The sequence below is a fragment of the Nesoenas mayeri genome (assembly GCF_963082525.1).
Source record: "Nesoenas mayeri genome assembly, chromosome: 3".
NCBI classification, from domain to species: Eukaryota; Metazoa; Chordata; class Aves; order Columbiformes; family Columbidae; genus Nesoenas; species Nesoenas mayeri.
Genome location: NC_137544.1, coordinates 15,501,435 through 15,524,402, shown reverse-complemented (window position 1 = coordinate 15,524,402; position 22,968 = coordinate 15,501,435). Strand labels below are relative to the sequence as shown.

General features: G+C 35.7%; 1 protein-coding gene across 1 annotated transcript in view; it reads right to left on the bottom strand.

Moving 5' to 3' along the window:
* Positions 1 to 22,968, bottom strand: part of ROCK2 (Rho associated coiled-coil containing protein kinase 2) — a 101,451-nt gene that overhangs the window by 6,615 nt on the left and 71,868 nt on the right. The window contains exons 7-31 of the mRNA XM_080341686.1: positions 22,049 to 22,187; positions 20,313 to 20,404; positions 19,330 to 19,489; positions 18,662 to 18,725; positions 16,791 to 16,870; positions 16,380 to 16,428; positions 15,509 to 15,644; positions 15,287 to 15,378; positions 14,791 to 15,037; positions 14,380 to 14,486; positions 13,569 to 13,728; positions 12,559 to 12,719; positions 11,966 to 12,150; positions 10,714 to 10,783; positions 9,247 to 9,350; positions 8,846 to 9,032; positions 8,415 to 8,508; positions 8,206 to 8,300; positions 7,361 to 7,540; positions 6,972 to 7,140; positions 3,830 to 3,900; positions 2,814 to 2,902; positions 2,006 to 2,084; positions 1,555 to 1,816; positions 698 to 911 (exon numbers count right to left, since the gene is read on the bottom strand). Of these exons, the coding sequence (XP_080197812.1) occupies positions 698 to 911; positions 1,555 to 1,816; positions 2,006 to 2,084; positions 2,814 to 2,902; positions 3,830 to 3,900; positions 6,972 to 7,140; positions 7,361 to 7,540; positions 8,206 to 8,300; positions 8,415 to 8,508; positions 8,846 to 9,032; positions 9,247 to 9,350; positions 10,714 to 10,783; positions 11,966 to 12,150; positions 12,559 to 12,719; positions 13,569 to 13,728; positions 14,380 to 14,486; positions 14,791 to 15,037; positions 15,287 to 15,378; positions 15,509 to 15,644; positions 16,380 to 16,428; positions 16,791 to 16,870; positions 18,662 to 18,725; positions 19,330 to 19,489; positions 20,313 to 20,404; positions 22,049 to 22,187 (3,286 nt within the window). The remainder of the gene's footprint in view (positions 1 to 697; positions 912 to 1,554; positions 1,817 to 2,005; positions 2,085 to 2,813; positions 2,903 to 3,829; positions 3,901 to 6,971; positions 7,141 to 7,360; positions 7,541 to 8,205; positions 8,301 to 8,414; positions 8,509 to 8,845; positions 9,033 to 9,246; positions 9,351 to 10,713; positions 10,784 to 11,965; positions 12,151 to 12,558; positions 12,720 to 13,568; positions 13,729 to 14,379; positions 14,487 to 14,790; positions 15,038 to 15,286; positions 15,379 to 15,508; positions 15,645 to 16,379; positions 16,429 to 16,790; positions 16,871 to 18,661; positions 18,726 to 19,329; positions 19,490 to 20,312; positions 20,405 to 22,048; positions 22,188 to 22,968) is intronic.

Sequence of the window (22,968 nt, the reverse complement as noted above, 5' to 3'; positions counted from 1 at the left end):
TGACATGAATCCTGAAAACAACGCTTCCTAAACATCAACTGTAAACGGAGTTAGACACAGATATACACATTTGACGAGATGAAACACACTCTAAAATACAAATCCACAAACAGGTGTCTAACCTCAGAACAGGGCAGCAATTCAAACACATGCCACAAAACCAAGCAATAAGAAATGAAAGACACGTTGTCTTCTGCTGTGTGTAAGGCCTTCTAGACTGCTTTTGAAGGCACCTATTCTCTCCAAGGTTCATTAGAACCACAAGCACCTAACTTCATTGCTCAACTTCAAATCTGGTAGTGGCCATCTTGAAAATTGTTAAACCTTTTTTTCTTTAAGTCTTCACATCCCTCTGACTGACTCTTTGCCTCGTTAAACCCCATCTTCCCTTCCAGCTGCCAGATCACAGGAACTACTCGGCTACAGATGTACACTGCAAGTTCTGCCTGTTACATCTAAGAGCAATAAGATACATTTTCAGTATGGCAAGGATAACTAACAGGTAAAGCAAGGTCCCTTAAACAAGGGAACAAACATAGTGGCTCTTCCTTTAACTTAATTGAGGTTTATAGAAGATAACATGCTAGTTAACACGTCAGTAGTCAACAATGTTTGTGGTCAATTGTCCTTATCAACATATACAACATTCATAGTAGCAAAATGTTTTAAACAAACTAAATAGCAGCTCTTGTGTCACCTCGGTTTGTTTGGAGGAAGCTGTCGACTTGGTCGCCTGATGGACTGGTTTGGCTGTACCTTCATGGAAGTTCTGGGAGAAGATCGAGCAAAGGGGTCTGGTGCTGGAGGCTTCTTGGGTATTTTTTTCACCAGTCGGCTTACCCATTTTTGCTGTTCTTCCGTAGAATTAGCTAACAGTAGTAAATTCTTTGCCGTTGAAATATCATAGTACACTGTAACAAGAGTTTTTGAAATAAAAATGAAGACCTTTAATATTCTAAACATGTTCCCACATCACAAATTAGTTGTCAGGTTACCATACTCTCACAGTCAACACAAAGAGAAATTAGCAGAGAAAACAAACGCGAAGTGAACCAGATTTTGCTGCTGGCAGGGCCTCATCCTTACATTTAGAGCTCAGTGCACTATGGAAGATACACACTCACACAGAAAAGAATGAGGAAAGACAGAAAGGTGTGCCTGAGCCCAAAAATCTATGTAACCTGAGTCACAAGGAATAAACTTCACTGAATGTCATTTATTTCATAACATGCACTAACACTACCGTTTCACTCAGCAGTGCAGCACAACACAGTGTGAGCAGCCTTCCAACCGCCATGTTTTACTGCATGATGCTGACAATACAAGAGGTACATACAGAAACAGGCCATTAACTCACAGCAGTCAGCTGATCCTCATGTAGACACATTCAGAAAGATTCTGACAGCTACATATTAATAAAAGAAAAACCTACCTGCTTATCTTTAGTTCATATCAGATAGAATCCTCTGATCTATTAGAATGCCTTGTGACTCTGTCAACCATACGAATATATGCATATATGAATATAAGTGTATTCAAATACTTGGTATTTACCTTTGCAAGGTGCTATAATCTCTTCCTTTTTATCCATGTGATCTTTGTGACATTTGATATGGCAACGGCGACATTCTAGAGCAGGAGGAGGTTTAAACATATGCCACAGCGGCTTCATGCAAGCTTCACAATTGGTTGGAAAGTGATAAAGAGTAGGTATAAACTCATGTCCTTTGTGACAAATGTAATTTGACTTCTCCCCCATAGGCTCCACAGGAAATTCCTGTTCCTTTTTGCTCTCTCCTTCATTAGCATATAGAATCTAGAATCAAAGCATAATACTCTCAGATGACAAACGTAAATTCAGACTAATTATCTAAGTATAAAAATTGAAGAATTAACCTGGAACTGATTTTTTAGTAAATATTTCATTAGACAAAGTCATGAAAATGTTTTTGACAATGTGTGAAATACCACGTTCGTTACACTAGAAACATTTATTAGTGAATACCTGGAATATCCTAGGAATTTCCTTGGAATCTGCTCTGTACACATCAGTCTGAGTGACTGGTCGGACATGGAAGAGTTTGCTACAGGAAATTATTTCAAAAAGGACAAAAATTAATGTTACCAAAATGATAAATTGACATATTAATTCAGGATACAACATACCACATAAGACTTAGAGCCATTAAAGATCTGTTAGTATAACTTCCTAATCACTTGATTAAAGTCCTGTCTTTCAATCTGGCGCATGAACTTCCAAAACCCCAAATAAAAAGACATCACAAAGTACTCAGCTGTATTTGCAAAAAAAATGACAGCACTGAAAAACCAACATCACCTGACTCTTAACGATTGCCTGTAGCTTTCTAACACACTTTCTCTCCCCACGCGCTAACCTCTAAAAATCCACATTCTGTATTTATTAAGAAAATACATTAGTTAACTATGCAACCCACCTGCAAGGACGTACTGTAAGTGCAAATGTACAAACACTGAAAATTATAGCTTATCTGCTACAGTTTCCTGAACATTTTTTGCTACACTGGGCAGGTGGCGTAGGTCTGGCTGAGCTGGTGGAAGCCGTTTGGTGACACCAGAGCCAGCACCACGCCACAGCCGCACCACTGCTTACAGCAAACACGATTCTTTGTCACGATGGAGACCTACGCTCCCAGCTCTGTAGTTCTGATTAGAAAAGGACGTCACATTTGACATTGTGCTCCCAGACTTCACGTCCAAAGGCATTTTGTTTAAGTCTTTCTGACAAAGTTCACCTACAAATCAGAGGACGAATTGCACAAGATATTACTTACTCTATATCCAATACCATATAGGGATTAGATTGTTCTTTATCTTGCTCGCTGTCATAGAACAGGATCTTCTTACTGCTTACAATTACATACTGTTAGGAGACAGAAAAGGATAAAATGTACATTTTAATCCAGCTCATCACACATGTCAAAAGACATCACAGCAATTACTGCAGATGTCACAGCAGTATTATTCTGTAATTTTATTATATGGTAACTAAATGGACAATAGCAGTACTGTATGAGTCCATGATTTGCCAATAAATTAATGGCACGACAAACAAATTTCTGCTTACACGATAAATCAATTTACATTTTCAAATTAATTTAAACAGATTTAAATATATATGGAGAGATAAAAATTAAAGTCTGGAAGAATGTAACAAGCTTTTCATTTCTATTTTACTGATTTAATTTTCTCTTGGACTGGTGGCAAAAGTAACTGTCATCTTAGGATGCTTATTTTATGTGTGCAGTTCACAATTAATACAGCTCATACTCACAAAGGCCACTGTTGTACCAACCAGGATTTCTAGCAACTTTAATAAAAAGCTAATTACCTAGAAGACCTCCTATTGCCGGAGTTTTGTCCAGAATGAACAGTCAGACTGAGCAGTAAGTGAACTGGTATGAAACTGTGTATGTTACGATGTGGGCAAAGACCCACCAAAGAGGCTCCTGAAAAGCAGTAAAGAAGTGAAGGCTGCACAAGGCACACACGTAGTTCTTAGTTTTATTTCCTAAAGAATTTGTCAAGGGCATCTGCTTCCAGAATCCACTAAATTCCATCTGCGTAATACTGCTGGGAATGCCTATGGCTGAATTTACAAACCTATGAAGACCATGAACAGCTGTTCTCACCTCTGGCTGGACAAAGAAGGGTCTTCACCTATTACAATCGTTTTAATCTGTTCCTCTCAGACATAGTTATACCAGCTAACATATTATATTTTATACACTTAAGTAAATGAAGGAAGTTTAAAACACATTAAACAAGATCATGAATTTGGTTTTCTTACCTTTTTAACCCAGCCAAATTTTTTAGTGTTATTTCTAACAGGCAATGATAGCCAGCCTTCCAATCTTGATTCTGAAAAAAAGATATATACTTAAGAACATAAATATTCTCAAAGCATTATTTTTGAGTTATTCAAGATCAATAACAAAGCAACAGAGCAAACATGAGAACATTAACTACTTACAAGATCTTGTGGACCTTGCAGTAAATGTTCAGGAATAAATTAAATCGTGTATTCCTGAATACAGCCAATAACCACCAATGCAATTACAAAACACTAGTAGGCATAGGGAAGAAGGGGAAGAGCAAACTTGCAATTACAGCACACGCAATCCCTTTAGTAATTTCTTCAAGACTTAAAATGCTTCTGTCTGTCAACCTTTACCTTTTAAAACAGCATCTGAAGATATTAGTACAGACCACACAACATCTGGTTCAAGACAAAAAAAGGCAAACTGCCAGTACAAATAACCTATACCCTCTATGCACCAGGTAAAATTTCATAAGTTTAGTATTTTAAGTCATATTTTTCGCTCTGTAATTTTTTTTTTTCTAATTCTGCCTAAATCTCCTAGGCTTTCTGATACAAATTAAGTCATTTTTGGCTACTCGTCAGGCCTTCCCTAAATTCAGCTGCCCTTTCAAACACTTGCAATATTCTATATTACACTGGTACATTAGTCAGATTTGATTTATCAACAGTATTAACAGCTCAGCTGTTGTTTGACAGACACATTTCAGTAGTAACCAAAAGCTCAGCAGCTCACACTTTCCTAGTGTTTGGTAACACAAAGACTTTGATTCTATTTCTATAGTTGCACTTAGTATCAAGCATTTCTTTCCCCTATGTTTTGCTAAAAGGAACTACTCAATTGCAATAATATTTTCCTAATGAGTTTCCCACCCTAGCAGAGGAGCTGGACTCGATGACGCTTGTGGGTCCCTTCCAACTCAGGACACTCTATGATTCTATGAGACAATCTCTGCTGCTGAGGAACCTCCAAGTCAAAAATACTGAGGCCTGAAGTATTAGCAAAAACAAACCCATGGAAGGAGCACAAACATGCTTCAAATTTGCAAAAGCTATTTTCTCTCTCATTTGCAGGCTCCTGACCATGTTAAACATAGCGTGACAAATAGTTATTAGATATTCATAGAATTCTCATTTTGTCTAGAGAGACCTGAAGCAAGGTTATTTATTCAAATATGCTCTCTCTTCAAGGTTTATTGCTCTGTAATCACTGCTGTTGATGACACATTTTAATGTACATATCAAATACATGAAGTATTTCTCGAATGCACATTTTGCCTCATACCTTCCATTTTAAATTGTTCCTTTCACCTATACCTGACACAAAGGGTAGCGAATATAATGCTGATGCAAAAAATCCTTCCCCACATCCAGAAAGTATGTGTAGTTTGTTAATGGTGTGAAAAAATGCATTAATTTATTTCCTATTTTTCTCTGTAGTCTCCAATATTATTCCATGAAATTGGAAAAAAATTAGAGGTCCTGATTACACTTATTTCTGGTGTCTATTCTATACTAACAGATCAGAGAAACGGCAGAATATTTCAAAATTTTCACAGTACGTGCTTTTAAGCACTAGTAGGGAAAAAACCCAACAAAACACAATCATCATACCTCAAATCTGTTGTAATCACGTTAGTGAAAAGTCCTAGCTTAGGTATGATTTTTACTTTAGTACAAAATAAAACCATGCAGATACCACAACAGCAGCTAACAAGGAAAATACCATGTACTTAACAATTCTTTTATTAGAAGCCTCATAGAAAACCCAGAGAATGATAAAAATAGAGGAAACACATTATTCTTTAGTCTGATGAAGTAATGTCAATATCCCAAAACAAGTTCTGCTTTCAGTGGAAAAGTGTATGCTCTTTAAAGGAATCTCAAGTGAAATACAAAAATTTGACTGTAATTAAAAAACCCATCTCTAAGATTTAGCAGAAGGTCTGTTCAGCACAGTCTATACGTAGTCATATAAAATGAAAATAAAAGTAGTAAAATAAAGCTCTGTTTTACCAGAGCCATACAATTCAATTATATGCTTTATGTATCTGGAAAAAGAACAGATTTTGCTTGCCTTACTGTACAAGAATCAAATATAAGATTCAAATTAAGGCAAAAAAAAGTAATACTCAGAGGACAATTTCTGCAAGCAAGTAATGTAAATTTACATTATGAGGAGTCAGATGTCTCCACATTTCACTTAAACATTTGACGTTTTGGTACCAGTATCTTAGGGTCATACAGACAGCTGCAGATACTGGCTAGAGGCTACCTTGAAAACAAGGCCATAAGGCTTACTTATTCAATGCTTTAATAAAAACAGTGGTTTTATAAATGGCAGCAAGCATCTGTAAGCATTTAGAGAAAACAAGCCAGTTATTTGTTCATGCAAAGTTTTTCATGTCTTTGCTGGCACAGTTTTCTGACACTGCAGTGTGTTTACTGCCAGATTTGTCTTTTGTTTAATAATTTATTAATAGTGTTAGTTTTGAAAAAGAGCAAAGGGACACAGTAAGAACAAAACCAAACAGTTCTCTGGGGTATCACCTGTGCTATCAACTTCTGTAGGGCTGTGGGAACAAGACAAAGGTTCTTCCTCTGAGTCAGAATCAGAATCGAGAAGCATGCGAGAACTGGAAGGCTTAGTGGCAATACTGACAGAGGTGGAAGAGTGCTTGTAGGTAAAAGACATGGATTCCATAGTGTGGGATTGAGTGATATGGACTAAACATAAAGCATAAAGGAGGAAAAAGGTAGAAAAGAAGTCAAAATAGAATCTCTAAGAAGAGAGTATTAGTTTTACATTTCATCACATAACACAGTAATTGCAAAGTAACCGTGACAATGAATTGGAAAAAAATTTAGTTTTAATGGGGTACAACAGAATTTTAAAAATAAATTTCTTTAAATAGATGTGAGAAGTATGACTACAGACAGATCTAGTTAGTAGGTGGATAGTGATCGCTATCAAAGCATTGATAACATGGTAGAAAAACATGAAGATGAAAAGCCACAGAATCATCAGAGGATTAATTTAATACTTCAGCTTTTATGGTAAAACATTGATATAAAAACAATTAATGTAGAAATACTAATAAAATTAACATACCAGGGAATCCATCATCTGTCTCAGCATCTCCCGGTCCGCTGCCTATGCTGCTGTTGTCTAGACCAATGTGTAACGACTGGAGCTGCGAACGAAGCTGTTCAATGTCACTGTCTTTGCTGTCCAGAGTCATCTGGAGTTCAATCCGTATCTGACTCTCTTCTGCTATTTGCTGTAAGGAGAAGTGACAAGATTTCTTATTATCACAATACTCAGTTATTCAGAGAAAATAAGTAGAAAATTATGCCGACTTTGCAGCCAGTCTCTCTATATATACACTTTCGGTCATGGGAAATTCACGAATAGACTGTATATGCTACCTTAAAGCCTGTATCAATTCAATGAGAAATACAGAAAACACTATCAGTGTTTAAACTGCAAAAGGATCTTACTGCCTGCATTTCATTGATTTCCTTCTGGTATTTGATCATCATCTGGGTTAACTTCTCTCGTTCAGACTTCAGTTCCATATGCAGTTTCCTATTTTCCTTTTCCTTCCGCCGTACATCAGTGTCAGCTCCACGTTTGACTGGACCCTTCCGGTTCATGATCTCAGCCAATTTATTCACAGCCTTCTCATGGCGAAGAAAAAAAAATGACAAAAACCACACGAATAAATACACAGTTATATTGTGATTAAATAGTCCTCTCTCCTATCAACAGCCAGACATTTTTAATCCAACTGAACTAAGAGCCCTGCGTATCTAGTACTATAAAGTTGTTTTAATTCAATGTACTACTCAAAATCGAATAGAAGGTAATAATGTCATTTTCGCCTTAAGCAACCATTTGCTTTGAACACTTCTGTTCATTTAAATATTCTCTTCCATTTCCATTAGCTAGTCCCAAAATGTATCTTTGGATTAAAATGTCATTTGTTCTAAAAACCAATCTGGATAAAAATGAGAAATATAATGTTTTATGGAATTTAAAGAGGAATATATATCACGATGGAAACCAGCAAGATATGAATTCACAAGACTGAAACGAAAATTTTTGCTGGAGAACTGCAAGTGGATTAGGAGTTACTTTACAATGAATCATGAGGATGCAGTCTCACTACACTGAAGGTCGACTTAGTAGAAGAAAAAAAAAGACCCATGTATTTTGTTTCAGAAGCAAAAAAAGAATAAAGTGTTCATGGTACACATAGACAGTTTACCATTGAAAGTTTTCTATTAAAAGTTACTTGACTTATGAACACTATCTCTTCATTCATTAGGACACATTTGCTTACCTGCGTCTTCAATGTTCTTTCATTCAACAACTGTTTCTCAAACTGTGCTTTAATATTTCCTACATTTGCTTCTTCTTCCTTTAGTTTTGTAATTTCTGTAGCAAAGTAATAATAAAAAAAAAAAATCTATGAAAGCTCATTACAAAATAAAGTACTATTAAAGAAAACTGCTTTCAAATAAAATTACATTTGGTTCAGAGAATACATACGTTCTTGCGCTTCCTTCAGTTTATTGTTTAGTTCTTCTTTCTCATTAGCAAGATTAGCCACATCACTAGTTAGTGTCCTGTTTGCTTCCTCCAGCTACAAAACAAAAAGCATACAAGACTATGTAACAAAAGACATTTGGCATATGAAAGCACTACAGGACAGAAGGAAATGCTTCAGAGTGAAACCAGGAGAAGGGTAAGAGGACTTGTTGTAAGAGGGGTAGGGACACAGAATAGAGAATTGTCAGAGAGATGCATGGAAGAAACATCAGATTTTATTTCATTCACAGAAAATAAATATTTGTAAAATATAAGCTACGCTTGTGTATCACTTACCTCTAAGTTTGCTAAATAACAATGTATAACTCAAACTGCAGATGAAACTCAAGCCCGTGTAAACCTCTACCAAAATCACAATTCATATTACTCACAGAGGCTATGGTGGCATCTTTCTCAGTAAGTTCCTGTTTATGCCTGGCCATCATCTCTTTAATCTCCAGCTCTTTCATAATCTTCTCTTTTTCCAAATCAGAGTACTGTTCTTCAGCAATGGAACGTGCAAGTTGTTCCGAATCTGCTTTTGTCAAAGTAATCTCTAGTTGAGCAGCCAAGGAATCCCTGCAAATTATTGGCATATACTATTAGTTCTACTAACTTAAAAAATGGGAGGTGAGGGCAGGGGTGGGGTGTGGGTGTGTGCGTTAGAAAACAAAAAAAACACCAACAAACAATCCCACCAAGACACACAAGAAAACCCCAAACCACAACAAAACAACAACAAAAAAACACCTTCCTCATCTTCTACATGTTTGTAGAACTAGTAAAAACCCACCTCTCATCCTGTAACTCTTGTATCTTTTGCTGCATTTCTTTACAGAGTTTGGTCTTTTCCTCACATTCTTCTTTAAGTTCTCGAACTTGCGTCTTGTACAGAGTCTAGAATTTAAAGTTGTGAAAAGGACATGAGTTGCATATTGTAGCTTGAAGGTGCACAAAAAACTATACAAGATGACACTGCCTACAATTCTTTAACCACACACTCAATTAGAGGATAATTGTGCAATGGCTTCTCTGAATTTAACTCATCGTCATACCCAAAATGTTTTGGTTAACTTGTATATTTGTGAATAGATAGATGTATGATATATATTTTATATGTTTTTAAACATACTGTTAAAGACACTCTCAATGTGAAAATCACTATTTGATAGAAAATCAGAAGTATCAGAAGCAAGGAGAAGATCACTATTTTTCTCTATTATTTTAAATATTTGTCTAATGTAGGTAGTATATAGAATTTAGACTTTAACCATATAAATCCATAAAAACCACATGCCAGTTATAGGTCAAAAAGAAGTACAGGAGGAGGGGAAAAAAGATTAGAAAAGCATTTGAAATTCAAGATTTTTTTGAAATGGATACAGATGTAGAGCTACAAAAGAAATGAAAGTAAAATTATATTGCTCTGTACACTCAAGCGACCGAATACAGGTGACATGACAGACAGCTGCAGGTGGATTGACGGCAGGGCTTTGAATACAGCCTGTCTCCTTCTGGCCCATCCACAGCAGTCAATTGATCTCAAATCTCCCTTTCTCTGCTTGCACATGTGCATGTTTTTGATCGACTAGAACTTCAGATAGTCCTTCTCCTCCTGATGTAAATACCACAGTAAAATCTTAAGTTTCCTTAAACTGTAAGCAAGCCTTTTGGCCTTTACCTGCAGTGTGACTTGCTGTGCATTGTTAAAATAAATTAACCTCCATATGCTAGTGATGGTTTCTAAGTACAATTCATATTTATTCTGTTGTACTTTATCACAACAAAGCAAAATCTTCCAATGACCTCTACCAAGTTCAGCTGTAATGCAAAAATTTCCTTCCAAACCTTAAATGCAAATTTTGTCACACTGTGTGATTCTGAGAATACAGCTCTTCTCCTCCAGACAGCATGGAAGAGACACTGAATGCAAAGGGCTTGAAACATGCAGAAGATAATTTACGCTGTGGAAGAGAAGGAATGAATTGCTTGACTCCTCCCTCTCTCTAAACTGTGTTTGGGATTCCCTTCCAAAGCTGGGACATATCTTAGCACGAGCTGTTTCACACTGCTCAGTGATCAAGAATAAGGAGTCATGACAAGGCTGCAGATAAGACTGAAGACAGGAATAAGAAAATAATTAGCTTTAAGTCAGAGATGTGAAACATCTGACACCTGAGAAGGAAGAAGAAAACCTAACATTGTATTTTAGTAAATGGATTGGTATATATAAAAAAAAAAAAAGAAGCATAAAACACACCGAGAAGTACTGTTCAGCTTCAAGTTGGTCTTGAAGCTCTTTCATTTGTCCATCTGCATCTTGACGTTCCCTAGGAAGGAATTACATTCTTTAAAATAAAAGATATGAAGATATTCCGAAGAAGTAAACAGAAGAGACAGTATTTGCACTCTTAAGATCTCCAGTCATTTCCTGATCAAAGTGTGGCTGGCAGTTAAACCTGAGGCTTTCTCTGGGTTTCTCTCCCTTTCACCTGCAGAGCTGAGAATGCTACACTCACAGAGCTCAGTTTAATCCTGTTCACAAGCCAACTTCAGCAGTGTCACACACTTCAACTGGTACAAGTCACTGAGAGAATCTTACTTCCATGTAAAACATCACTTATCTTACAGATTGCTTTAGGTCTGCGAAAGCATGTCTGTATTCTTTGACACGCACCACGTATTAAATTCATGTGTTATTAAAACAACTCGAAGTCAGTTCCATAACAAAGCACCGTTGTGTGGCAGGAAGGATTTCTGCCAGTGTGTCACATCACAGCAACTGTCACGTGTAGTCCTGATCTCTGTGAGTAACTGCATCTTTGCAGACAGCCAAGGTAAAGCACAAAGGGATAAACCATCAGAAGTCACAAGAGAGCTAAGAATGAGGTATGTCTAATATATGCACTAAACTTGTTTTTTCAGTCACAAGACTGCTGTGTAAAATTTCATTTATGTATTTATGAGCAACTGCAAATATTGCTTTTAAGACGCTGAAGAACTGCTGGGGTTTAATACAACTCCTGTTTGAAGGCCCAACAGATGTGTTTAAACATACTTAGTACTGGATATTTCCAATAGGTACGTTTACAGCTCTGTATTAGCATTACGGTCCAACTCTAACAACCACTCTTGGACTAATGCTGCCAGTAACTTTCTTCCTCACTGAAGTCCTAAGTTATTTTTAAAATAAGTGTTACTTTAAATAAGTGTTTCTCTGAATTCCTCTCACTCTGGTGTTTAAGCTGCACTTCTTGAGGTTTTTTTGTGTCAGATTTTTCAGGCAGTGAACATCTTCTACCGTACATCTACACATTGCTAAATCGCTAGGGCAAACCTCCAACCTCACTGTAATTATTTTAAACTACAATTCAGTTGTGCACTGCAGAATAGCATATTCAGTGCAGCAAATTTTAAAAATTAATATGGCTCCCACTTTTTGCCAAAAAACAATTACAAAACAGTTAACATTATTAAAAAGAAAAATAATAATCAAGAGCAACTCTGCATACTTGCGGAGTTCATTATTTTGTTTTTCCAGACTTAATTTGATTTCCTGAAGGTGGTTATTCTCCTGTTTTAGCTGCTTCTCAGACATTTTCAAAGTGTTGACCTGTTGCGTTTGCATCTTGAGGTCATTTTGAGTGAGACAACGCTTTTGTGTTTCTTGCTCTATTTTTAATGTCAAGTTTTTTACCTGAAAAATAAACAGAGACCTGTGAATTTTACAGATCTACACAGGAAAGTGACATTTAAACAGTCTCTCTTACTGACTTCCTCTACATTTTTGTACAACATGCTCCCATCTTTTTACGGACAAAGCTGTTTCCTGAATGAAGGCATTAGCACGCAATAAATAAGCTAGTTTTTCCATGTCAATCTCACAGCATTTCACATTCCAGAAACTTTTTAAGCATAGTAATGGCAAAATAGTTCCGAAAAATGAAACTACACCCAGTATACTTTTTAAAGCTTCAAATACAGGGAAGGAAAAGTTGCCGCCATTTTCATTCACAAACGTTCCTAAATAGAGCTATAATAGGGAAAATATTACGACATTGAAAACCAGGTTCCACTCAAGACTCCTTTTGTCACTGTTCCTTACATCTTCATTTAGTATATCCTTTTGCCTGAGAAGCTCATTGATTTTCTGTTGTGATTGCTTGAGATCACAATCCAACATGGAGCGCTGCTTTTCAGCTTCTAACAACCGATTTTCTACTTTTTGCTTTAAAGCTCTCTCTTCCAAAAGTTTCTTCTCCATTTCTGTGAAGCAAGAGATTTAAGATATCAGTCAGTGTAAAGCAGGGGATTTTTAGAGGGCATGGGGAGGAGGAGGTCTACCCCATATTAACAATAAATATGGTTAACCTTTTAACACTAAAGAGAAAGATTGCTGAAAAGTGATGTATTAAAATTTTCACAGTAAACCCAATCTCAGAGGATGCTTTTACAAGCATTCCTGACAGACAGCTATTTCCCACTTTTGAGTTTCAAGATAACTTCCAGTTTATCTGCACACATCTGAGACAGATAAAAAGGTGGATTTAAAAAAATGTTCCATGTAAATCTACTGAAGTGTTGCTTTGACTATGATAACTTGAAATCATTTAAAGAGTTGAAACTGTTTGAGAACCTGATATGCCAAGTGATTCAGCCGTTATTACTGATTCATTTGTGTTTCTTTTTAGCATCTGCATGCTCCAAATTTTTGCGAATGCTTTGCAGTTGGAAGGACAGGAGCTGTAGGTAGCTTTTTAAGTAGCTGCAATAAACATAAAGCATTTAATTCAAAAGTAATTTTCTGGAGATGTTTGGTAATTATCCATCGCTCCAAGAGATTTCAGTTGTGATGAGATGCACCAGGATATGCATGGTGACTATGGAAATGTAGCAAAGGCTTTGCCATTTCTAGCTCTATCTGGTCTACATATTTACATTGTTAAGTGGCTGACCTGTATTTTATTTCGGAAGGCACAAAAAGAAATGAGTACACTAAGTATATAACACAGGGGAATCAAGGAAAAAAGCCTACACTTAGGCTTCCACTAGGATTAAAAGATTACATTATCTACTTTGTGTCACTTACACCTAACTGTGATGTCAAATACATACCTTTCATGGCTTCTGACTTTGCCTCCTCAATAGATTCATAGATCTTATTTTTGTCTGCTAATCGTGCTTTTGTGGCTTTATGTTCAGCTTCTTCTTGTTCGAGGTTCTGCTGCATAACTTTGAATTTATATGTCATATCTATTTCCATGTTGCTCTTTTCCTATTCAAGAAAAACATTGAATAAAACATTAAACACATCAGGTTAAAGACAAAATTTCAAACAAGAGTAACATGCTGCTGGGAAGTACACTGAGAGCAGAAGAGAGAGCTCAGACTCTAAGGAGCTGAGAAGTCTTTTCTACATACATTTTCCTACGGATGGCAAAGTGCTCTAAAAATGCACAATGACATCCCCAGTTGCAAACAATTACGGAATTACTGCCTGAACAACCAACATTCTGTAAGAAGAACAGCTCAAAGAGTAAGTTTATTGAAGAATTTTTTCAACACATTTGTTTCAATGACAAATTTGTCGAAAAAAATATTAACAGAAGCTGTTTTACTTTTAGCAATATTGAGAGTTTAAAAAACACCTAAACATATGAAATGAAATGTTACAACTGCATTATTAAGCTACTCATTGGATTAAAATCATTATGTACTTTAGAAGTATAATGTATTATAAGGGAAATTTTGTGGTTTTTTGACTCTTCTCAAATTGGAAAAAAAAAATCAAAGAAAAATAAGAAACACTGAAAACCAGGCTTATTTTTTTGCATAGATTTTTGTCTCTATGTTTCAAGTAATAATAGTGCAAATTCAAAAATTCCATAAGAATGTAACACCAATGCTCACTAAGAAATGCTGTTACCTTTTCTAAATCTGTAAGTTTTTCCTGCAATTGTCTTTTCTCCATTTCCAGTTTGGCTAATGCACTCTTTCCATTTTTCACTTCTTCTTCCAGGCTAGATATTCGACCTAAAAATGACCAAGACACCAATGAGGCTGGGCAGTGTGTGAGTAAAAAGAAAGTGTACTATATCCACTCAGAGGTAACATTTTTCACATGTAATAGCTTCTAATTCTGACTATTAAGGGTGATTTTAAAAGTTATCAATAACATCTATAAAATGTTCTCTCTTAAATGTGTTTCCACACTTACATAACATTGACATAGACCAGCACACTAATCAGTCACAATTTGAAGCTAAAATAACATCACTAAAACCTATTTTTATTTCTGAAATGAGAAGCAAGCTTTACTTCAGATTTGTGGGAATACCTTGTAAATCACTAATAATCTCTGATCCATGACTTCGATCTCTCCTTTCTGATTCTAGAGCTGACTGAAGATTGAGAAAGTCCTTCTCCAGTTTGAGTTTCGCATTCTCTAGCAGGCAGTTCTTATCTTGTAGTTCTCTGTTATTGGCTTCCAGCTGTTGGATTTGCTTGGTGCTTTCTGTCTGGTTCTTCCTCAACCTGGCTGCCGTATCAGACTCTGACCGCAGTGACGAATTGGCTTCATCCAACTAAGGATTGATAAAAACATACTTCAGAAACAACTGAAATATAACAACTTCCATTTTTACTACAGAATACTAGATTTTATGGATTAAAGAAATAAAAAGGAGTATATTTTAAGATTACTTTTGGAGACCAATATATGACAAAAAAGAACAACTTTTAATACTCCATTACACATTTCAATTCCCTCCTAGCAAAGTCTGGTACTTTGAACAGCTGTTATTTTAAAATACACATATATAAAGATGGCATGCCTGTCTTTGTAGTTGATTGATTTTCTCATTGGATATTTGAGAGTTCTGATTCCTCTTTTTTAAATCTTCAAGCTGGTCTTTCAAGCTGTTAACTGTAACAAAAAAACAATGCAAGATTGTTAACCACTGTCATAAAAAGTATCAATTTGAAATACAATTAATTTATTTTATCCCTAAAAAACCCACATCATACCAGAACCCTTCAATCATGTTTCAACATACCCTCATTTTCCAAATTGCGTTTCTTATCTGCTTCATGTTCTGCTTTTCTCTGGTATTCTGTATTCTTATGCTGAAGAAGAGCCTTCTCTCTCTCTAACTGTCTGAGTGCAGACTCTGCGTTCTTCCTTGAAGATATCTGGATATATTTAAAAAAAACCCACATCACTATTATATATAGAAAATTGATACTCTTTAAATTATAAAAAGATAGCTCAAGCATTCAGTTTAGTTTGCACTGGAGTAGGACACGCTGTATTTCCCTGCAGCAAACACAGTGTTACCAGAACTTGTGGTCACATCCAGCCCAGGATGACCACGGCCAAGAGCTTTTACAACTTAAACACTGATCATTTGGATTTGATGGATCAGTTAACTCTGCTCAGCAGCCACTCTGGGAGCGCAAAAACATACATGCAAGGTAAAGGTCTTGACATGCACCTGGATAAGCAATACATTAATCTGTACATGTCCACCAAAGAGATGACTAATCTGGAGTAGCACTAAGGTGCAAATTTGGGCAAGAAATCAGGTCCTTGTACCGACACCGTTAGAACAGTGCAAAGACCAGCAGCCCTTCTCTTCCAGCAACGTGACTCTCACATCTTCCATTTTTATAATAATCTATGGGATATTTATATCCAGCTGGCCTCCAAATAAAAAACATGGTAAAAAACAAATGCTGAAAGTTGTAGCGCAGAAATCATAATGAAAATATTTTAACAGTGACAACAATTTCATGCTTGTGAATATCAAGAAATTAACTGGTAATTCTTGCTATAAAAACACAGTTACTCAAAAGTAATTTGCTGTTTCCTAAGGAAAAAGCCACACACAAACATTAAAGTTCTAACTCCAATAAGAAATAACTTACCTCTTCATCGAGCTCTTTCACTGTCTTCTCTAAACGAGTGCTAGTAGACCTGAAGAATTTTGAAAAACATTTTTAAAACCTGCTGATTATACAGACATTACCATGTTTAGATGTGACTCATTTATTTTATGTAAAATACTCTATTTTCAGCAATCACATGAAATTTCAAGAACTGGGGAAACCACTCAAACAATGCAGGGATTCTTATGGAGGCTGAAGGCAAAAAAAAACAACAACAAAAACTCAAACCTCCTGTAGTCACAAGAGCAGCAATAACTAAGCCAGCAATATACAGTGAGGTCTGCTTGCAGGGTCAGGAATTCCTGAAGTGAACAAAAATGCTTTTAAGCACTGGAAAAAATGTAATAAAACTTCTTTATAAACATACCAAACATGTCAAAACAGTCTCACCTGTACTTCTGTTCTAGTTCATCTTTGGCTTGCAATTCGTTACTGAGCTGTTCTTCAAGCTTGCTTATTTTTTTCTGAAACTGTAAAATATCAAAAGCAAGGCCCACATATGAAAATGCTCTCACTTAAAACAAGTGTAATTCAATTAAATAACAAAAAAATGCAAAGTGAGGAAAATGAATTCAATCTTCCACTGTTATTTTAAAAACATCATTACAAGGTTGCATCTTTACAGGTATTAATCTTGATGATTTTAAAGACATAGATCCCCAGCACCGAAATTTGCCACATGCTACATTAAATCTAACAACTGCACAATTCTGTACCACAGATCGTGAGTCATAACATTTCTAAGAGCGAAGAATATTTTTACTTTCCCTTTGCTGTACTCGTTCTCTGCAGAGAGCGACTTTCCACTGCAGCAGAATTTTTTGGATGGTCTTTTCTAAATAAAATTAAAAAATAAAAAGGAGGGCACGTGATGCAATTGGACAGTATCCAGAGACTATTACTAACCATGATCAGTGACCTCACATAAAGAACAATCTGTTAGTCTAACACATCCAGAAACTAATGAACACTTTTCAGGTTTGGGAATGCTTTGTTTTGCTTACTAAAATATTAAAAAGAAATAATCAGTCAAGTACCCAAATATTCATGAGATAAATTATAAATAATAAATTTTGCAATCGTCTCCTGTCTTCAGACTTCCAAATGCATTTATTTTCCTCCCTTCCGCCTTGTCCTCTATCACCCAAACACAAAATGTAAAAAAGTGTAATTGTTATAATTAAAAGAGTCTCAGAACAGTGGCCCTGAAAAGGACACCAAGGCCAGAGATTCATTGCTTGAGAAAATGCAAATGAAAACGTTGTCAGAAGTAAAATGGAAATTTAACCAGCTACTTGTACTATCACAACATAAAGCAAATATCACAAATGTTATACTACGTATTTTAAACAACAGTCACGTTTCTTTTTAAAAGGCAAGCTCTGAAACTACTAATCTGTTCTGCAATGTGTAAAACTATTGCATCTATTCAGCAATAACAGATTGAATGGAGTCTAATAATTGCATTTCAGTTTATGCTGGTCAATACATAATGCACTTCCTTTACTTATTTTTTAAACTTTGAAAAGGAGTTCTAGGTTTTACAAAATAATAACAATATATTATCTACACTTTAATAATACAAATGTTTAAGTAACATAATGATGTAATTAAGTCCATGAAAATTCCATAGCATTCTCCTGTCACCTGCAAATTTATATTCAATTGTCAGTCTCCAAAAGCTGGATAAATGTAATCCAGATGCTAACTTCAATGGAAAGCACAATTTAAATATTCCTTTATCACTGCAGGTGACAATTTGCTTTTCTAAATTCTGCATAAAGCAGCCATGAATCACTCAGGCAAGTGTGGAGCCAAAATTCACAACCTTCCCCAGAGTGATGCTGTTAGCAGCAAACAGAACCTTACACATTTGTTTTCCAAATAAATCCTAGATGCCAAAAGAATTCAAGAAAAACCTGTATCCATTCATCTTTAGACTACAGTACCTTAATGCTTGCGTACAACTGTTGCAAAATACAAACAGTTTACTGTTAACAGTTTGGTGAATGAACATTTAAGATATTTCCCATTCATCCAAATTATGTAGGATTTTTTTTTTTTAACTCCTTTCGTAATTCAAATAATATACTCACCTCCTTGCTGTCCTGTATAAAGAAAATATCTTTTCATTGAGGACCATTAAAAGACAAAAAGCTCTCCCCCAAAAGTTACTGAAAACATTTTAAGACTTTGTCTTTCCTTAACAGACATAAAAAAATTAGTGAATCATACCGTTACTTATGAACAAAGGCACTAACCTCATTTTTACTAGATTGCACGGATTCATTTTCTCTGCAAGACTGAGAGGAGTCACTTAGCAACCTGTCAAAAACAACAACAAATCCCTCCAGCTCTTATTCAAGTTTTCAACAACTCTGGCAACCATGCCAGTCAAGCCATTTTAATCAATTCTCTCAAGTCTTAATTCGGCCTTTGCTATTCTCAGAATCATGTTCGTTTTATATCAGTCTGAGTGCATCTTTCTGATTTGAAACTTTTCTTAAATAAAGTGTAACATATGCTTTCAAATCCATAGCAGCTTAAATTTTTTTAGTGAATACAATTATTGAACTATTCAAATTGAGTGCTAGAAAGCTATTATCTTGCATAAACATTTTTCTAAAGCTACTAATAAAAAGACATTTTAGAACTAAATGACAAATCTATCAGTATTTAAACTCTAAAATATTTTTAGGAGACAATATGATTTTGTGCATGTAAAAATATTGTGCTTAAATGCAGTTAAAATAACCAAAATAGTAGTAAATTACATATTCTACTTAAACTCTGCATTTTGTACCTTCACAACTGGACATAAATGAATATCATGCAATGAATCAACTATGTATCTTGAGTGAAAAAAAAAAAGGACAGAAGAAAAATCTGGAGGTGTAGTTCTAAAAACACATATTAAATGATCACATACAAATTGTCTCTGTAGTAGGTAAATCCTATAAAAGGCAGTTGGTTTCCCACGAAGGCTTTGGGGATTGGAAAGGTTTCCACGTCTCCCTTGTCGTCCTCAATGTCATCAAAATTACTGCTATCTATATCACTACTAAGCTCAGGAACAACAGGAGCAGCAGCTATAAAAAGGGAAGAAAAGATCAACTTCACTCCAAGATTCAGTCACTTGCTGTATACTGGTATCTCTATAATGTTAAAAAGCCTGTAATATAAGCTGTGCCACTAGTTAAATATGTATTAACCATGCAGCAGATCTGTAAATATTACTGGCAATGTTTTTTCTAGAGATATCTTTTTCTACCTTAGTTGCATAACGCCCAGAATATTTAATGTGCAAAATGTATTTCCTAAGGTAATCACAATTGAGAACAGAACTCTAAACACAATCATCATTTTAAGAAACTTTAGTAAACATACGATAAATAATGATCGAGTTCACGATATGAACAGACATACTTTGGTATTTTTGCCTAAAGCTACCAAGTTCACAATGCCTTAAATGAAAAGCAGTAAAACTGACTAGACCATTATCAAACTGCCGTCTACAGTTAAAAAAACCCAAAACAATAGAACAAAACCAAAATCAAACAAAAACCCCACAACACAAACAAAAACCAACCCCAAACAAAACAACAAAAGCCACAAAGAAACAGAACATACCATGCATTCTTTTTAGTTAGAATTCTAAAACATCCAGTTCCGTTGTTCAAAACAGAAATCTATACATTGAAAGCATGATAAAGTTGAGGATAATTCCAGTAGGAAAAATGTCTATTTACTAACCCTTACTGGTAAGAGTTTTTATAATACAAGTGCTAAATACAGAAGTTTGGGCAAATTCTTGATAGTTAAAAAATGCTTAATTCATAAAGCCTGAAGTTTTTTCATTGTTTCTATTGCACATTCTGAGTAAAAATAGAACTTTTAAGGTAATTTACTTACTCTCTCGAATGTTGTCCCAGTTCCACTGATCACTCTTGAAGAAAGGGTGATGCTTTATTTCTTCTACCCCATTTCTCCCAAGTCGCACATCCCTAAACATAACAATTAAGCCAAATTCACATCAGGAAAAAACAACACTTAGTTTTCATTATTTAAACTCTGACTTACTCATAAGGAGCAAAGAAACTTTCAGTAAAGATTATTAATAGTCAAATAATAATTAAAAAAAACCCTAAAAACCACCAACCACAGCTCTGTAGTTTCTTATATAAAATGTACTGTGTTTCTTAGCACGCTCTCTCCCTGTGACTGCTCAAATATCCAGAATTTGGAGTCTGCCACGTGGGGAGTGAAGCAACCAAGAGCACTGAGGCAAGAACTAAGAAAACACTAAAAACACAAATAAAAACCCAACACCCTCTGGGGAAAAAAAACTGCAGAAGTCCCATGTCTGCCAAACCACATGACAAAGATGCGAATGAAGGTCTGACTTACTGCACAGAACGGCTATTCAAAGCTGGAGTGAAATAAACACTTTAAGAATTCTATCCTCTGCCCCATAACTAACCCTGACACATCTTCTGCTGATATTTGCAGTGAAGTAAATCTCAAGTGCAACAAGAAACTTCTAGTTTGACCAGAATTCTCTTTTAAAACTATCTGCAAGAACAGGACATAAAAACAATGCGTGTAAGAGAAACAATAAATCATAGGGTCAATGCTTATTCCCCCTCCTTCGGCAAGGATCACGCATACGGAAAGAAGGCATCTGCTTCCAATAAAGCACTCGAGCATTGTATTAAACATAAACAGGAAGATGGACACACATAGTGGAAGTACACCTCGCCGCATTTACTTTATTCAATTCTACTCATATTTTCTTTCTACCCTTCAGCTACTAAGGGTGAAAAACACTGTAAAAAGCACATCCTTCTCTTGCTCAACAGAGCAAACAATCTCTCTTCAAATGCAAAACCCATTATAAGGCAATTTTTTTCCTAATCCCTCATTTTATAAAGGGTAGAGATTTTCTGCTGTAGCCAAATTCAGAGAATCACAGCAAAGCACAAGGAGGCATCATCGATCCAGATCTAACTATGGACCTACAGTGTTCTGTTCAATCAGAGAAACAGATATCTCTGCTTTCTGGAACTAAAGAAAAATATAAGTGTTCAGGTCAAGAATAAGGTTGCAAAGCTTAACATCGATAAACAGCTCAGTTTCACAAAGGGAGACCTCCAGCCTCTATTTATAGACAAAACAACATCCTTGCTGGTTTGTTAGCTACACTTGTCAATTACTAAAACAAACCAAATGTTCAAACAGTCTAAGCAAGCTTAAACAAACTCAGTAAAGAGAGGTTTATTTTCATAAAAGTATTTGCTTTCATTTTTTTAACTAACACTTGCATAGACACCGAGCACAACAATTTGCTTGGTCCCTGCCTTGGAGCTTACAAATTACTTCAACCTTACAGTTTTGTGACTGTATTATCCACCGCAATTGAAAGGATTTGTCTGGCACAAACCTGTGTTCTTAACAAGAGCTGTCAGAATTGCTCATAGACATAAAAGCCAATACCTGGAAAAGCATCCCAAACTAAAACTAGAGAGTGGGAGATTTTGCAGAAGAGATCTGAACAGAGATTAGGAGAAGTGAAAAAAGAAATTTTTACAACATACATGTGCTAATACCATCCAAAATAAAAACAGTAGCAGAAAAATACAGGCACTTACCTATCAGTTAAAAAGGCACAGATAAGGTTCTTTGCATGCTTAGAGATTTCCACATCATCTGGGAAATGTAATGAGTTTTTATGATCCATAATTTTACTGTATGTTCCTACTAGAGAGTCTGCATAAAAGGGAGTATCACCTGAAAATAAAACAGTAAATTGACTGCAATTTTGAGTCCTATTCAAGTCATGCAAGTTGAAAAAGACAAAAGATAGAAAGAAAAGTCTACAAGTAAGTTTTACCTAAAATAGTATTTTAAATAACTTTTTTAAAAAAGGAATGCCAGTTATGAAATAATGTACAGTACTAAAAATGTTCCTTCCTCAAAATGCCCATGTTACAAAACTGAACTGCTTTCCATCCTGTGCATCACTACCAAAATTTTTCCCAGTGAATTACACCTTTTTTCCAGCTGAAAACTATCACTGTGCTTTCTAATTTACATGACAGCTGACACCCACATAAATCCCAAACTTTAAGCGCTTCCATGGGTATAATGGACCGAAACTCACTGAAGATTTGCTCACACACATTTGTTGGGGGGAATGCAGCGCAGCCCGTTTCAGAGGCACACGGCTCCGCGCTGCCTCAGGCAAGTCAGCTCTGAGCAGGAGCCTTCACAGCGTGTTACTGCACTGCTAAAGCCATATTAGTAAATCTTGCTGACTGATAAATTATATTCGCTTGGGTGCCCTTATTAACATGGGCAGGTGGCTTTTAAAATCATAGACCTTTCATGCTCAACGGTTTGCAGCGTAGTCTTTGCAAATATCCTTAAGAAAGGTAAAACTGGGAAAACTGAAAAACAATCAGCATCAATAGAGGTATTTGACACTCAAGTTAACTGACAACATTCTGAATATACAAATGGTTTGGGTCACTATTCAAGATGCTCCAAAACTTTTACATAAATGCTTTCT